This window comes from Dromaius novaehollandiae, chromosome 2 (assembly GCF_036370855.1).
Source record: "Dromaius novaehollandiae isolate bDroNov1 chromosome 2, bDroNov1.hap1, whole genome shotgun sequence".
NCBI lineage: Eukaryota > Metazoa > Chordata > Aves > Casuariiformes > Dromaiidae > Dromaius > Dromaius novaehollandiae.
Genome location: NC_088099.1, coordinates 93,510,558 through 93,528,915, shown reverse-complemented (window position 1 = coordinate 93,528,915; position 18,358 = coordinate 93,510,558). Strand labels below are relative to the sequence as shown.

At 35.8% G+C, this 18,358-nt stretch overlaps 1 protein-coding gene across 3 annotated transcripts in view; it reads right to left on the bottom strand.

Annotated features, from left to right (window-relative positions):
* Positions 1-18,358, bottom strand: part of ATP9B (ATPase phospholipid transporting 9B (putative)) — a 179,679-nt gene that overhangs the window by 139,325 nt on the left and 21,996 nt on the right. For all 3 annotated transcript variants that reach the window (XM_064506907.1, XM_064506908.1, XM_064506909.1), the window contains 3 exons: positions 15,591-15,741; positions 10,931-11,044; positions 7,453-7,561 (listed from right to left, as the gene is read on the bottom strand). In XM_064506907.1, coding sequence (XP_064362977.1) covers positions 7,453-7,561; positions 10,931-11,044; positions 15,591-15,741 — 374 coding nt within the window. The remainder of the gene's footprint in view (positions 1-7,452; positions 7,562-10,930; positions 11,045-15,590; positions 15,742-18,358) is intronic.

The window sequence follows — 18,358 nt, the reverse complement described above, 5'->3', positions numbered from 1 at the left end:
ATATATTGCTTCCCTAAGGTTAAAAAAAAAAGAAAGCACACAGACAAACATGCAACTCACGATATACTAATATCCCCTTTCAAAATATAACAAGTGGTAAACTCAAATTTAACTCAGGATATAAACATGTATTTATGCAGCCTGACAAGCTGAAACACACATCCACAAAAAAAAAAAAAAAAAATTTGCTCTTCCTCATCAGAAGCACTATCATGATTTTTATCAGCAAGTATCCAGACAGCAGGTATCAGCGGGTAACTGTCAAAACATGGTGAAGTACGAGAGTTCAAAATAAAAACCAGACTAAATGAATTAGAACAAAACACCCAAATAAGAAGCTATTGATTAGGAGTTTAATCAGAAGTATTATGAACAGCAGATTGTTACTGCATATTATTTCTCAAAATTTTATCAACTATAAAAACAAAACTAAATTAGGTTCCAAATCCACAAATCCTCCTTATTTTAACTGTCAATGAAAAGGGATCAGGCAGCTGACATGAATCTTACTACATTTGATTAAATTCAAATGTAAATATAAGAATTTGGTGAGACTTTGATTACATATTTTCAGAGCTTGCTCTTTAAATCATGTATTTCACGCAATCACAACAGTTGTTTTAAGTTTTATTCAGTCTAGTTAATGAGTGTATTCATATAACTGATTTTCCATTACATTAGCACTTTCAAATTCTGGAAAGCATGTTAGAGGAGAATCAGAACTTTGGCTTGGCCTGACTGCACAATTATTTCTGAAAGCCAGTATTTGTTCTTGATAAGAATCTTTCATACCAGTTCAAGTTATTAGTTGTCAAACACACTTCCCCTCCTTTAATAAAAAAAAAATAATCTTATCTTCGTTCAGGCTCTCAACCCCACACCACCACATTTGGGACAGTGAAGGGAGTAACAGACGACCTGAGCAAAAAGCTGTAGCAAAAAACATTGGCAGTGCTCTATAGTAATTTCAAGATAACTATGATGGAAATTAAGTTAGTGTCTACCTCGCAATAATTTTTATCTGAAGTAACTAGCACCAAAGATCAATAGCTAAAAGAGAGTCTCATACTGAATCAATATATTCAGTCTGCTTAACTGCACTAGCCTGTCAATTCTCTTCATAAATTCAAGTTTTGACTAGAAGTGAGTAGCATATACTGAAACACAGCTCAATGTTTACTTTGCTGTCTGTGAACTTTCTCAAAAGCATACAATTTTCTGTTTTCTTTCCCATTCCTTCCCTACAATTTCCATCATCTTATCTCTGTGACAATCAACTGATTATAGTAATAATCACAGAAATTCAGGTGACAGCTGTGTTAAATCTCAGATCTATGCCACCTACACAGTCACTTATGATCAAAATCATCTAGAGATACTAATCAAATGCCACTACTAACAATCTGATCCATTTAAACTACTGAATTCTCCACAGTCGTATTCAAGTGACTATAATAAGGATCAAAAGTCACTAAGCCTCAGACGTCACGAGAAGGTCGAACGTTCATTTGTGACACTGTGCAAGGTAGAGAAAACGCAAAGACTGATGTAAAGTCTGGAGTCTGCACAGCATCTTTGCTTGTACACAGTCCAGTAATCCTGGGAATTGTGAGAGCATCACATTTCAAACCATTCATCTGTTTTCTAGGTGACTTAGTTTAACCCCAAATTAGCCTAGCACTATAGAATACCTTCATTATTACACTATAACATACTTCATTGGAACATCCTATATATCCTCATACACGGTGAAGTAACAGCTTTTTCTGGCCATAGTCTGAGAAAGTTTGCAGAAGTTTTCCTGCGACATACAAGACAATTACTTCTACAATGAATCTGAATGGTAGACAGGACACATCCCATTAAAAAATAAACAGCAAAATGTGCCAGTAATTCAAAAAGTAGTTTAAAATTTTGAAACGTCAACAAATAACACTTTTCGTTAATCTAGCAGAAATGAGAATCATCAGATACCATTTCAGAGAACATTAAAACAATGCAATAATGTGTCTTAGCGAAGACGTATTTAGAGGAGAAAAAACACTGAATGTTATTCACTGCATAAATTATTTTTGTAAACTATTTTTTCTCTAAAAACATCTCAATAGCAAAACTCTTCACCATCTGTGTAATTACCAATAACAAGTCCAAAGCTGTCAAGAAGTGGCTGCGCATCCAGACTTTATAGCCCACCAAGGTACAAGGCTTTTGCCTAAAGCAACGTACTGGGGATGACTGGGATGGGATGACTGACGGGATCTTTAATAGCTAAATCATTTCAATCCTACAGGCAGATATCCTTCCACCCTCCAACTTTAACCTGCATACTGACTAAAAGCTGTCCATTAAAGTTTTGCAGACCTTGTGATGCAGAAGAAAGCAGACTTTGCAACAAACATCTTGATAAAACAATTCAGACAGCAGAGTACATCATAGACTGAACAATTTAAGAGATTCAACACCATAATCTAAGAAAGCAGATGAGAAAAACTATTCACATGAAAGACAAGGAAACAGGTGCTCTTAACCAGCTTGCTCACAAAACATTACGGTATTACAGAACCACAGAATGGTTGAGGTTGGAAGGGACCTCTGGAGATCATCTAGTCCAACCCCAAATAGGGTCATCTAGAGCACAGAATCACGTCCAGATGGCTTTTGAGCTTCTCCAAGGAAGGAGATTCCACAATCTCTCTGGGCAACCTGTTCCAGTGCTCAATCACTCTCACAGGAAAAAAAGTTTTTATGTTCAGACAGACCTTCCTGTGTTTCAGTTTGTGCCTGTTGCCTCTCATCCTATCACTGGGCACCACTGAAAAGAGTCTGGCCCCAGCCTCTTTACACCTTCCCCTTCAAATATTTAAACACACTGATAAGATCTTTCCTCAGTCCTCTCCAGGCTGAACAGTCCCATCTCAGCCTTTCTTCACACAACAGATGCTCCAGTCCCTTTATCATCTTAGTAGCCCTTCATTGGACTTGCTCCAGTAGCTCCATCTCTCTCTTGTATTGGGGAGCCCAGAGCTGGACAGAGTATTCCAGATGAGGCCTCACCAGGGCTGAGTAGATGGGGAGGATCACCTCCCTCAGCCCGCTGGGATGCTCTTCCTAATGCACCCCAAGATACCATTGGCCTTCTTGGCTATAAGGGCATATTGCTGGCTCCCGGTCAACTTGTTGTCCACCAGGACCCCCAGGTCCTTCTCCACAGAGCTACTCTCCAGCAGGTCAGCCCCCAACCTGTCCTGGTGCATGGGGTTATTCCTCCCCAAGGGCAGGTCTATGCCCTTCTCTTTATTGAACTTCATGAGGTTTCCCTCTGTCCATCTCTCCAGCCTGTTGAAGTCCCTCTGAATGGCAGCGCAGCCCTCTGGGCTATCAACCACTCCCCCCAGCTTTGTATCATCAGCAAACTTGCTGAGGGTGCACTCTCTCCCTTCACCCAGCCCGTTGATAAGTAAGTTGAACAAGACTGGGCCCAGTATTGACCCCTGGGGGACACTGCTAGCTACAGGCCTCCAACTAGACTTTGCATTACTGGGCACAACCCTCTGAGCTCTGGCTGAAGGGCTCTGAGTTCTCAATCCCCCTCACTGTCTGCTCATCTAAGCCTGTACTTTATCAACTTGCCTATAAGAATGTTGTATACAAAACTGTATAGGACTGGACATGCCATGGATCAGAATTAGCCTGTTAACATTAGGCTGGGCACTGCTGCTTAAAATAAAATTAAGTGACACTTAAAGCTGAAGTCCCCTTCTCTCCTGATTTTCCACCCAGAACAGCTTGTAATTACAAAAAATTTGGGTCTTACTTATTACAGCAAAAACCAATGCAAGATTTTGTTTTATTAAAAAGAAATTCTAAGATTTCAAGAGATCTTAATGGGAGACCACCATCTTCAAAAAGCCAGTATTTTCTTACACGGGCCACATGCAGGTCGTAAGGCAGCATTCACATACTTTACCTGTTTGAGGGCACCTTAAACTAAGAATGACTCTTTAGAAAGACAACACTGCTAGGTAGTCAAATATTTCGTGATTTTAATCTATTGCAGCACTGTATAAAAAGATTACAATTTATGGATCAGACCACCCACACTATCTTTATACAAGTAATTAACCACAATTCAAATCACTGTAGCTTCTTTGCTGTAAATACCCAATTGTAGACTCCCCATAGCAAACAATTTTGCAAAACAACTAACAAGAAGTGATTACATAAGATAAAAATGAGAGTTTAAATGGTACAATTAAACCAAGGGTAACACTGAATATTCATAGCTTTTAGTTTTCCTACCATCTCATTTGAGCAAAGGCGACCTGCTTAACCTCTCTGTATGTCAGTTTCTCCATCTTTACTTCAAAGAAAAGGCTGTAAAGCCTATACAAGTCATAAAATCACTACAGAAAAAAAGAAAGATACGACACAGGTATGAAGTGCAGTTCTGCTCTGAAAAGTGACTCTTAAGAGTAGCATTGATTTTCAGGCTTTTAATTAAACCAGTATCAAGTTTGTTCATTCACAAGTAACAAAGACTTCTTTCTCCAAACCATTAGCCTGTAGCTTTGTATAGTAAGCCAAACTGAATTTTTCCACTTTAAGAACACTGCCAATATTAAAAATTTGATAGGTTATAATGGAAGTTATTTATGAAAATAGTTTGCCGAGGTGTAGCAGTGGATTACTTTATTTGCCCAGAAGAATTTCTAAATTCTTCTCAAATCCTGTAAAAGCCATGGTCTAATTTTATCGTAGTAATAAGTTCCATTCTTTGCCTTGAAATGAGGCCTTTCAGTTTCAGAATCCTTTATTATGAAAGATTTATTACAAAAACTGGGCAAAAAATATATCCTGTTCTATCCTATTATTTCACATATGTATTTATAGTAATTTTTAGCACTGCTTAATTTTGAGTGTTGACTGCAATAGTGTTTTCATTATTAAAAGTGGCCACACCTCAAAATATTATCTCAGTCTTCACACCACAGTATGTAATTCAGACTTCATTTTAAGCAGTGATCTTGAATCTTCAGTTCTGTAGAATATCACTGCCTTCAAAAAAAAAAAAAAAAACCCAAGTATGAATTTACCATGGCACTGAAACAAAAAAAAATGAGAAAGTCAAAGTAATCATACACATTTGTGGGTAAAAATCGACTAACCACTTTTTGTAACCCCCCTCTTTTTTTAATGAAGCATTTTTAAAAATTTCTCTTTTAACAAGTCACTGCTCTCTACAGGCCAATTCCTGATATAGCTGCTGGGCCTTACATACCCGCTATTTTAAAATCTATATTCCATATCCAGAAAATAGCAGTGTCAAGGTGACAAAAATCAAATTTTAATTTGACAGCTTGCAAATTTCTTGGAAAAACTAAAAACCAAAGACTCTCAAATACACATATCCTAATGAAAATAATAGGAGCTAGGAAAGAGGAGACTAGGATTCCAAAGCTTCTATTTATATGCTCCTTAAACGCTCAGTAATTTACAATCTCCATAAACATACTGCCAGAACTTCCAATATTTAGAATATTAAAAAAAAAAAAAAAAAAATCCTGAGAACTCCCTGCTCATCTCTAGGCTTCTAAACAAGTAAAGTGAGAAAAGTGGCAAAAAAGGCACCAAGGTTAGCTCTTAAAACAGCAAGCATCAGTCTTGGCACTAGCATCACACTGTATAAACTATATATTTGCTTCCAAAACTAAGAATTTCACATCACTAACACTACTGCTGAATAGGGAAGGATTATACTATCTATTTCGAAGGTGTATGTTCAGTGTCATACGATATCAGATCTAAAAAATTAATAAGTCAATCAGCAGAGAGCATCATAGCTTTGAAAAAAAGCACTAAGTCTAGCTCTTTACAGATTGTATTAAAGACTGTAAGGATCTGCAGGCTAGCAATGCAATTACTTGTGTTAAGCAAATGATAACTATCCCATTTGCCAATTTCCAATGGTATGTCTAAATGCTGATAAGTCTTTCATGTTGATAGGGAAGGAAAGAATAGACATATACTCTTTATACTTGCTCTTGGCTGTATCCAAATTCCAGAAAGCAACATAAGTATTCATACTGTTATAAGAGATAGTGAAGGAAGCTGTATGAATTCCTCCCAGCTGCTACATTATGTCATCACTGATGAGTAAATAGCAAACATCATCATCTTCAACTGCTTTAGAAATTGGGATAAAATTTCAGACAGAATGCACCTTTGTAACATTAGTTTTTAACTCCTTTTCCTGGAGGGAGTAACCCAGAGCTACTCCAAAAGTTTGGTTTCTCATTAAGACTGCCAGATCTGGTGACGCTACTCTTCCCTCACTGACTCTCAAAAGCTATTCACCAAGATATACTAAAAAGTGCAGTGAAATTTATGTTGGAATTAATGAATAAAATTTATACTTGGCACAACATATGCCATACACCCTAACTGTTTGAGACATAACTGCATATTACTTAACATCCTCATACCCTCTAGAACTATCAATAATTTTATGCCAATAAAAAACCTCAACAGTGACTTTTCAGTAGTATCACAGCAAAATAACTTACAAGGGAAAGAGTAACCTTGTGTTCTTTGTAAGATTATTTGTTACAGTTTGACTTGATAATACAACATTCATTATTTTTTGGCACTTGGTTCTGAATCTAAAAATTTTAATGTGCTAAACAACATAAAAGTAGAGAGGAATGCATCATTTTTTCCTTTTATGCCCGTGTTTAAAATTTATCATATCCTACCAAATTTAATTGACACTTAAAGTGCTTCATTTCTTTAACAGACTGTAAGAAACTATCAAAGGCTTTCCGAGAGTCCAAAAATGTTATAATTTAGTGAGGTTTTTTTTCCTAATTAATATCTGGAAAGAAAAAACTAAGATGTCAAAGCATTTTGTTCCCATTATGGGATCATACAGCTTTCAAATTATGCAAGAAATTAAAAACAGTGTACCCGATACTGAAGCTGACTTGCAACAAGCTTACATCCTAACTTTCTTTTAAGCAAGAGTATATCTACCAAGATTAAAAGGCTGCAGTGAATTTTAATTGCACAGTATTTCTGATCCCTTGTTACCTATATACACTCAAAGTATACTTGACAATGTTGCTGAGTTACTATTCTATACCAATTTCAGAGAAAAACTGCACTTTGAAGTAGTACTAAATAGTAGTTTACTTTAAGAAAAATATACAATTATATACATACACATTTCATCTTTGTACAAACAGTAACAAGCCTACAAGACTGCTTAAACAGATAAAGTTTACCATGCCTTATTTAGCCGAGGGAAACTAAACACTTTGGTTCAGTGTCAATTTCATTCTGAAGAGTGACATTTGAGTCGATTAGCTATTTCTTTGAACTGAAAGTCTAAGTATACATATAAAATTAAAAAAGGGATCAAATATCTTAAGGTTTTATACAAATACTTTTGCTAACCTCGTACTGTCAGCTTGCTATATAATTGTGAGTTCATTTCCTTGTCTCTCTTGTAACGTCGAAATTCATCAACAGCTTCCCGTACCACTGTGACCGTCAAAACAAACCCCTGTTAGAGATAAAATGATGCAACTCAATTTGAATTCTTAAAATTCTAGATTAGAAAAACACAAGTAGGAACACAATACGTAGTGAAAACATGTTTATAATGTTTATTTGGGGGTCATTGGGATTTTTGTTTTCTTCAATCTGTTAAGTTACCATCTTGGTTCAGTCCAGAAAAGAAAAAAGAAAAGTCTTATTTCTGTATTGCATGCAGATGTAATTTGAATATCTGTGTCTATATATACAATTAATTTAGATATAATTTGAAACTTAAAAGAAATTAAAATACTTAAACTAAAGACAGCCTTTACAGTTCTAGAAGCTCATTTCTCTATCCTCCAAGAAATTTGGGGCTCTACTGCAAACATTTCCAAAAACTCATATTCTAATTTTAGAAGTTTACTGCCTTTCTACTTGGCAGAGGCAGAAGTGAAAAAAGTACACAGATGGCAAATTTAACTGACTGTTCTGTCTTAACTGTAGTTATTTACCAACATGCCCCAAATACTGGCAAAGCAGCAGACCGTTCGTGTTTTGGCTAAAGCTTTCACAGGACAGTGTCAGCGCAGCTTCTGTTGGAAGGGCAGAGTTTGCTACACGCAACTAAGATGATCTCTGGCCACAAAAGATGGTAAGTTAAAAAACAAGATTTCAGAACAGTTCAGGAGTAAACAAGTAAAAGTTCCCTTCCTCCCTCCTCTTCTAATTTTTGCTCAGATATAGTCTTCTAACTTATTAAATTCAAGTGTTGTCCATCAGTGAAAGGGTACTAACATTCTCCAACAGTAAAGGGGTCTTATTAATTGTCAAACAAGATCCCTAAAAAAAAAAATTTCAAATATAACAATAATTCAAATATATAAAATCCTTCAACAGATAAGGTTCTAGAGTATCTATCTAGCTTCATAAACCCTCTAATCCTAACCCTGCTTCTCCTTTGGTAGAAGAAAATTTAAACCATTAGGTTACTTTTCTTGTAGAAGTCCAACAATATTTCACAGAATCACAGAATGGTTGAGGTTGGAAGGGACCTCTGGCAATCATCTAGTCCAACTCCCTGTTCCAGCAGCATCACCTAGAGCACATTGCCCAGAATTATGTACAGACTGCTTTTGGATATCTCCAGGAATGGAGACTCCACAACCAATTTGCCCTCTCAGCAATGAGAAACAAGTTGAAGTTTAGAGCTTTCCTAAATCAGACTCTAGACTAAGGGGTTTTTTTGGTTTTTTTTTTTTTTTTTTTTTTTTTAAACAGCAATAGCAGCTATTCTGCAGCTCCAGCCCAAAATTTTGAGACTTCATCTGTTAAAACCTTATAGCTAAATATCTTATTTATGCAGATCTACATCAACTACAACATTTAAACTAGAACTAGGGAGAACAAAGTGCCTTTGCAAATATGCATTCCTGTTCACTGCTAGAGCATAGCTCAATCCCCTAACTCATGTTAATGTTATTTAAATCCAAGTTTCAGACCTTAATTTAGCTGTATGACTTAGCAGAAGTTTCAGACTGTGCTGCCTTAGAACTCTATCTTCAACCCTCAGAAACATGCAAGTATTTTACAAAGTTGGTCAATTATATTCTGAAAAGCGTTCTAGCATCAATAGCATTGACATGCTGCCTTACTCAGAATAAAAGCTTTGTAGAATTTTTATAAAATTGTCTCTTTTCATTTTCCCTGGACACCTTAAGGTCTTATCCTTCTGAAGAGCCATTATGCTAATGCCTCCAGCTACTGCCTCTATACTTTAAAGCAGTAGGGTTTTTCCCTTTTCTGGCAGCAGCATTTTATGTTATTTTCAAGAGCTTTGGCAATACAAATATTTTAGCAACATAAAAAAAGGCACTATTAAAACAGTCTGAAATATACTTGTCATTTGCAGATATCTCGCTAGGCAATAATCAAAGCATACAAAGTGATGTGTTAATTTTGAGAATTTCCCCTAGAATTCACCATACCATGCGGGGCAGCTTAGTACAGCTGAGGATGACTGCAAGTAACTATCTGAGAAACACTTCTGTTTTGCTTCATTTTCTCAGAGAAACTTGATACTCATCCAGAGAGAAGCTGTAATTGTGAAGCCAAAGTTACAAGAGATTCATTCTCTTGTCTTTCTTTAACTGTAAGCAGTTCTTTAGGGTACTGCTTACAACCAAACTCACATCCTTTACTTCCTTCAGGTTTTGGACTCAAAAGAAGGAAGAACTCCATTTCCTATTGTGCAAATGACAAACCAGTAAAATACAGCCTTGCTGGAAGAACTCAGGTGCTTGATTAAAGCATGTTATATCTTTTAAGTAAGAAAAAAACTTTTAGTGCATAGTCAATTTCTATTGTGTCAGTTTTACGTATATTGCTGAACAATTTCTATTATCCTCTAAAATCTTAAGAGAAAAATACATTTTTCTGCACAAAACTAAGTCATAACTGCTCCTCTGAGCATTACTGAGAATTTCTCAGCAGTTTACATGGCCTACAGGAAGAAAAACCCCTGCCTCCCCCAAAAAACTACTTATCTGCTAAGTAACAAAAAGAGCCCGGTGGGTCTGCCTTTAAATGTTTTGTATTTTCATTATACACACAGAGCCTTACTCAAGATTAGACTTTTTTTTCTTTTTTTAAACCTGGAGCTTAGCCATCAGTAGAAAAGCTACTTAAGTGGAAACCGAGTAACTGATGAATTTAGCAAAAAGGTGATATTACTAGTGCAGAGATCTTGTTGCAATTTCAAGTGAAAACCCACTATTCAAAATATCCCTGAGTAAGACCCACAAGTCTATAACAAAACTGATTACCAAAGTTTGACAAACACGCCATTTGCTTCCTTCTCCCTTCTTTTTTGGGCAGGGAAAAGACAAGCTGAGATGGTAAGTGATTTCTTCCTTCTCACTCCACTAAAGTTCAGAGCTCTACAAAGAAGTTCACTGTGAAGAGACTGAATTCCAGACAAGGTTGACTTCTACCTTTTCTTAGTGGGTCAGTGACAAAAATGTGGAAATACTCTCTTCAAATTTCCCGCTGTTAAACAAGTGTTTTGTTTTGAAAGGGTTTTTTGTTTCAGCAGAAGTGGAAAGTTATCTGGAGATAAAGCTGTGAAGAAGAATCTCCAGGACAACATCCCCATTTATCAATACTTAGAAGGATAAATGTTGTAACAATTTAAACAATGAAATCAATCCAAAATATTTACTTTATTGACTCATTAATGACGACCTTTACTCAAAGCAGCCACAGTGTCACTGTTCCTCTTGAATATCACTGAGAATAAATACTACTGAAAAAATAACATTTTTTATAAATTTAGAAATTAAAGCATCTGTTTTTCCTGAATTGCACACACTCTAGTAAATAGTATTTTTCTGTTTACCAGAGGAGCCCAGTACGTGTACAGGTAGCCTATTTTCAATGCTGGTACAAACTGTGAGCAGGACACGACGAGAAAATAGAGATTCAAGAAAAACTTGAACTGTTCATATAAAACCTAAAATGAAAAAAAACAAAATAGATAAATGTCTTATAAATTTATATCAGAAGTGTACATAAAATTCACTGTTTTACATAACAGTAAATATAAATCCCTTATATGGCATACTATAATATACAGTACCATTATAGTACTATATAGTGCAATACACAATGTAATATACTAAACTACTATACTTATTTTAATGTTATACTATTTTTGTTGAGAAAAATCCTTTAACATGACCTTTATCCTAAATCCTTTAACACAACATTTTTTCAATCTGAAAGAAAAAAACAATTTGCAGGATTTATCTATTTTTTGATATTTTACATACTATGGGAGCTCTCTTTCCAAATATTACATATATATCAAGATTTACTCAAATTTTAACATAAGACAAAGTTCAGAAATTTTTAGAAACATCTTCCAATAATTTTATTTCCACAGTAAAGTCATCTTTATGTTTTTGGGGCAAAGTAAGCTAAAACAGTTTTTGAAGAATTTATCTTCTTTTCTTATAGTATCAATACAAAAGCAAGTTAAGTTTATGAATATCTGAACTTACATTGTTTACATTATGTTTTCATTTCTAACTTGTAAAACTTTTCTTCCTAAAAATAAAGCATTAAAAGTCATAAACAGTGTTTTTAAGTACCAAGTACTTAAATTCTGTTTTTTCTGTCTCAGTGTCTTTTTTTGCTAAAAATTTCATACGCTGGCTTTAAATAATCTAAAAGAAAGAGAAACACCATCAACATCCAATGACTAGAACTTATTTACAGAATAGGACAGTATATCCCAGTCTGTCACTTTAACTTCTACACAGTAATGAAACTGAGTAGGCTATATTATACTGCTCTGCATCACCATGAGAATAACCTAAAACTTCCATCCCTTGCGCAGCGTATGCAAGAAACGGTACCCATCAATTTCTCATTATATTTGTTCAACACATTCCCCTCACACACTCTCTCCTCAACATAGCCCTGGAAGTTTCCCCTCTTGCAAAGACTGAACAGCTCCAGCTCATCTGCCTCCCTTCTGAAGTCCTGTGGCTCTCAAAGGGACTAAGGCTACCAACAGCTCAGACACATTCCTTCAAAAGACCCCCTTTCCCATCGTTCTTAAAAACAGTTAAACTGTTTAGTCTTCAGGAATAAATTTTGGTTAAGACGACAAGATGAACACCACAGAACAGCTCCTGTGAGTAACAGCAAGCAGCACTGCTCTCTTTCCAAATGGCTGTCACGTAGCATTCCCAGAAATAAGGTAGGCTTCTTTGGTGGCCAGAGCAAGACAAGCTTTTCACAAAAGCAATAACAGCTTAAGTTTTTTAATTGCAAAAAAACTTAATAATGAGATTACATGGACTTTTGAAGTACTTCAGAATAAAGGCAGTCTCAGCACTAGATATCAAATTTATCAAAAGATTCTTTTTGTAATAAATACTGATTCATAGGATAAGTTCCTTAATGAATAAAACAGTTGGTCTAAACCAAGTGCTCAAGTTTTAAGCGAAGATAAAGTATCCTTAACATCAAATCAGTTGTCCCATATTCCGAACAAGTGACAGAAGCCTCTGACAGTTTATTAGAGAGATGGCCAGGTTCTTTCAGTAATTAAAGGCACCACTTTGGAAAGTGCATGTTCTCAATATTGCTTTTGTCACACTTAAAAAGCTAAGAACACATTCTTCATTTTAAAGAATTTTAAATCTTAAAAAACTTCACATATATCCTCTTTAGTAGGTAGGTCAGTGTAACATAGCACCTCTACAAGGATGACTGGAAATGGCCACTGAACTTAAAACACTTGCAAAACTGAGTCTTCGCTGTCTAAGACAATGGATAATAACTGTTTCAAAGCTCAAAGATTCAAAACAGTCAAGAAAGCCATATTCAAGGAATGTCTCCATCTTTTAGTCTTACAACTCAGTTGATACCACAGTGATTTCTGCACCAAATTCCAAGTTACATGATTGGTTTTTGTTGCTCTTGTCTAATCAACATGATTACTTAATTATATAAAAATATAAAAAAAAATTGAAATTAACTTTCCTGAAAGTGCCTTCATGGCCGGCATAATATGATTAGCTCCTTGCAAGACTGTTACAGTTCTATTGTTCAACTAAAGGCTGTTTAAACAATCTCAGAAATCCAAGGAATTTTTCAAAAGCTTGGAATTCTCTTTCGCTATTCACACAACTGCAAAGCCTGACATTTTTTAGATGCCAGAAAAGTCAAACGCAAAGTTCTAGGGAAAGATGGAACATTTTTCCAAAATTAAACTACATTAGCTTGGACTTGTACCTTCTGATAATACTGATGCACTTCATAAACCCACTTCTAGCAGCAGGTTTAACTGCTTAAAAAGACGTAATATATCAGGTCAAAGAAAAGACCACAGAGTACTTTGGGAGGTGCACACCAAAAAGACAGTTTGGAGAAGACGGGGGTAAGAAGCACTTTCCTACAAGTCTTCTGAAGTCTGGCAGACCACAGGCAGATCATTCATTACAAAGCTGAACACTTCAGTCTAGTTAAGCAAATTGAAGAGTCTCCAGTTATAGCAAATTGATCAAAAAAACAAACAACCCCCCCCCCCAAATCCTACATGCATATACACACACACACACACACACACACACACACACACACACACACACACACACAGAGTGCTGCTTTAAAGTTAAGAAGTATCTTTAAAAAACTGGCCTTGACAGAAGAGTCTTTATGGAAATTAACACTAAATTTCTAAGCAGCTCTAGGTCCTATTAAGATGAAGATCAAATAATAAACTGACTTTGAGCAAACTAGAGTAAAAGCAGAAGCAATAAATATTTTATGTAGTTGTAAGGAAATTAATTACATTTTGAAAATATTACCACTTTTAGCCAGTAAGTAGATTCTAAACATCCTCTTATCTTCTGCTTCAGCACAGAAATTAGTGAATATTACCCACTGACCACTGGAGTGTTAACAAAAACAAAACAAAAACCTAACCACACATGCCAACTCTAAACACTAGACAAATCTTCACATTGTGAAAATTTCAACCAGGGTAACTCGCTGGGGTCAACATTTATCACTTAGTTACATCTACTGGTTTGGATCCAATAGAACTATTCTGCCTATACAGTTATAACAAGGTTTCCAAAAGAGACCAAACACAAACATTCTCCCTCAACAGCTAATAGGAACCTCTGGCTGATCCTTATAGAAAATACAAATCTGGTTTAGGATCTGTAATCACAATAATCAGTGGCTTACTATATGCTTAATGAATTTTGTGACCTTCAGGAAAGCATATGCTGCTTAACCAATTTCAGTGTATTTAATAATTTAAACTTCAGAAGAAAACGTTTGCTTGGTTCAATAGAGATGAGACTATTTTATCTGCCTGTGATAAGTAACATTTTATTTCTTTGACAGAAGATCAGTCCTAATTATAAAGCCACTAATTTTTGTGTTTTAATAAAGACATGTATTAGAAAGCATCTGCCAGTCATTGGACCAAAGGGGCCAGAGGGATAAAAATCAATACTCTTATAAACCTGAATGATCACTTAAATAAAAAAAAAGATAAGGCAAAGCATATCTGTATTCAAATGTAGAAGACATTCAGTTTTCGCAACAGGACACAGAATGCATGAAAGGTAGTAGTAACCGTATGACTAAAAGTTTATGAGTAAAATTTGTAATATTATAGCAATGTATATTTAAGTTTTAATTAAACTACTGAAGCTTGAACAGCTCTTTCCTCCGTTTTTACATTATAGTTACTTTTTTTTAATTTGAACTAGACAAAATATTTGTAGTATTTATTTCTTATACCGACTATGAACACCGTGGGCAAAAAAAATGGAATTGACTGTTAAGTCACAGTATGGCTTCTTTAAAAATAATAAGATCGAGAAGTGACAATACCTCTACCCTACAACAACCACCACCTCATCGAAGAATTGTGTTCAACACCAAAAAGACTTCCCTACTTTTAAAACTGCAGTAAGAAATACAACTCTGAAGAGTACTAGACTACTAAACTAGTACTTACTAGTCTCCATATAAATTGAAGATCTCCCCCCACCATAGAGACTACTTAAGAATACCTCGTTTATTGTGCTTGCAATGGCAGTATGAGAAAGTATCTGTGCAAGAGCATTAGCTTTCAGCTATTTATTTCTCACTTAAAGTCAATGTGTTTTGGCATTTTCATGACTGATTGGGTAGAAATGATTCTTTTTCAAAATCGATTATAAGTTTCTAGTGATGAACAGAAAAGTGCAAGGAAACACATCTCAAATTTCTAAAGTTTCACTGAATTCCAAACACTCACTGAAGTCATACAAACTGCCCTTCTCCAGCAAGCACCCCTTTGAAAACACAACAATTTAGTAAAAAGTAATCTTGCTCTCACACAACTATCAACTTTAATTAAAAAGACATCAAGATAAACACAGAAAAAATAAGGAATTTGAAGAATTAAAATCATCTTTTTGTAGAATTGCCAGAAAAACAGTAAAGAACATACAGTCTGCCCAACACCAAGACAGCAGCCTTACCCCAGGTATAAAGGTAAAGATGTTGTATTTTTGATTTTTTATGGCATTTTTGGGATATTTTTCTTCACACTTTTCAGGACACCCGAGCCACACCGTGCGAGCCTTCAGCTCTTTCTTTCTTCGGCAAATGTTTATGAGCCAATCAGAGCAACTGAAAAGAAAAATAATTGCTTACTTAAAAAACCCCAAAATTTACTAAACATGATTATTATTTTCAATCCTGAGAGCCTAAAGGCAAATATCTAAGAAGAACAGGTTTCAAAGTTTTTGCGGCATCTGTACTAGCAAGCACAACGTTGACTGTGGTAATATTTAGTGCAAATATACAATACTCCTAATCCACTCTGACATCATATATTTATATACACACATATATGCACATTCTTTACAGGAAATCCTAGTAAAATAATGACAACAAGCCTCAATACACCTTACTCTGACACATGCCCAATAAATTCTAGTTAATACTAATCTGCATGAGCAGTAACTAACTTCTCCCACAGTCAGGTAATTAACACATGCATCATAGCCTACTGTCTTTGGCTTCACTCTCAACCTTAGCTTAATTTGAATATCAGTAATATAACGGTTTAAAGAGGAAATAAGTGTTCTGTTAGATGAAGTCTATGAAAATTGCTAGTTTTGAATAGACTACCAATCTCACATAATTTGTAAATCTTAGTTTCTCTCATAAGGCTGTCTGTAGCAGGTTTTGCATGGAAATATACTTAATGCCACATTAAGTTCCTCCCCCCCCCCCCAAGGAAAAAAGATGTAATGTACAAACATACCACACAATGTTTGGCAAGAATGAACTTCAGCTCACATAAGAACGGAAGATGCAAGAGTATCCTTGCCTAACCAGCTTACTGATCTGCTGAAGAGGGTTTAAACTATGAGCAATGAGATGGACAGAAATTGCTCACAGACATCTGTAACAACTACATTTTGGACAAGGACATAAAAATTATGGAATGAAAATAAAATATAGGAGGAAGCAAAAGGCTTGCAAATAGAATACATCTACTGAAATTCAGTAGACCATTTACTCAAGATAGTACACCAAGAAACAAACATGGATATGATTCAAATCATGCAGCATAATCAACCTAAAACTTGGTAGGATAACCCACAGGAACAGGTTATTAATACAGACAAGTACAGGTGGTTTGGAAAGAACTGGCAGCACGGACAGAAAAGGAAGTGCATTAGTTATATGCTGTATATACTTGTTCCTCAATCCTGTAAGTTAACTGAGTAAGTCTCTGAATTTTTAATACTGGAGGGAGGGGCCTTAATCATGCTGTGAGACTATTCTAGACCAGTGAACCCCAGCAACTGAGCACACAGGCTTTTTGTGAACATCTACCACAGTCAAAGCACAGAACCAGGTGGTAACAGTGGGTTTCAACTACAAAGGCAAGGCAAAGGGAAAAGTGACATTTTTGAATGAGGTTTTTGAATACACTGGTAATGTTTTTGATGCAGAATAAAGAAAAAGCACTGGAAAGCTCCTCTAAACTGTATGTAAACCAACAGGAAGGAGTTTGCTGAGAACAGAGGAGAGCAAATTACAATCCAGCCACCTCAACTTTGCTTACTGAAAGAATTCTTCATAGTCAACATATTTGTATACATTCATACACACCTGAAATGAAAAAAAGTCAGAGCCAACACATACACCAAGAGCAACCTGTAAAACAAAACTAATTTTCTTTTGACAGGAACAAAAGGCATTACTGCTCAGGAGTAGATGTCCTGTATTTACTTTATTAAAGCTTAAATATCACAAGACGGTCCCCATAGGGAGAGTAAGGAAGCATGCTCTTGAAACGAACACAGCTGGAAAATGCCGTATTTGCAGAGTAGCTTGTTACAAAAACAAATGAATTTTAGTGAAGTTCTGCAAAGCTTTATTTGGAATTATTTAATATTTTCCATTATTTACTAGGTAATTGACTACAGAATATATTACATTTTTCAGACAACACAAAGCTAGAAGAGACAGGAGTACATGCAAAGAAGAAATCAGAATTCAAAGTTGTCTTGGCAGATTAGAAAAAGGTGCACAGAGGAAACAGGATGCAGTTGAACCAGTAAAAGACCAAGGTAGTACATTTACACAAAAACAACTAACTATAAAGATACAGAACTGGAAATAAGTTACTAACTAGCAGTTCATAAGGGATGCAGCTATTGCATGAGAATGTTATGCAAGTGCAAAAAAGCCAAATATCTAGGCAGCGTGTGCAGGAATACTGAGGGCAAGACTCATGAAAGCATTCCTTTTCCTCAGCTCAGTGCCAGCAAGATCTCAGCCAGCTTACTATACCGCAGTTCAACAGACAGACCTACTGGAGAAAAAAAATCCCAAGGGAACAACAAAACAATCCCAGGTCTAGAAAATGCGGCATGCATGCATGCCTCCTAGGTACATTAAAAGAATAGGAGTTGTTCAGAGAAAGCTGAGAGAAGACCTACTATGACTTCAAGTATGCAAAAAAGCAGCAAGGAAAAATTACTGTCTAGGTCCACAATGATTAAATAATGAAGGTCTTAAACTGTAGCAAATAACTAAATAGGGACAGACCTTAGGTAAATCCTTCTAACAAGGGCAGTGAAGTGCTGGAATGGAATGCCTACAGAGGCTGCAATTTCTACCACTGCAGGTCTCTAAGAGCTGGTTAGATCAGACATAAATAACAGAGGTGTAATCCATCCTGTGAAGGCAAAGAATTGACTGGACAACCTCCTAAAGTCCCTTCCTA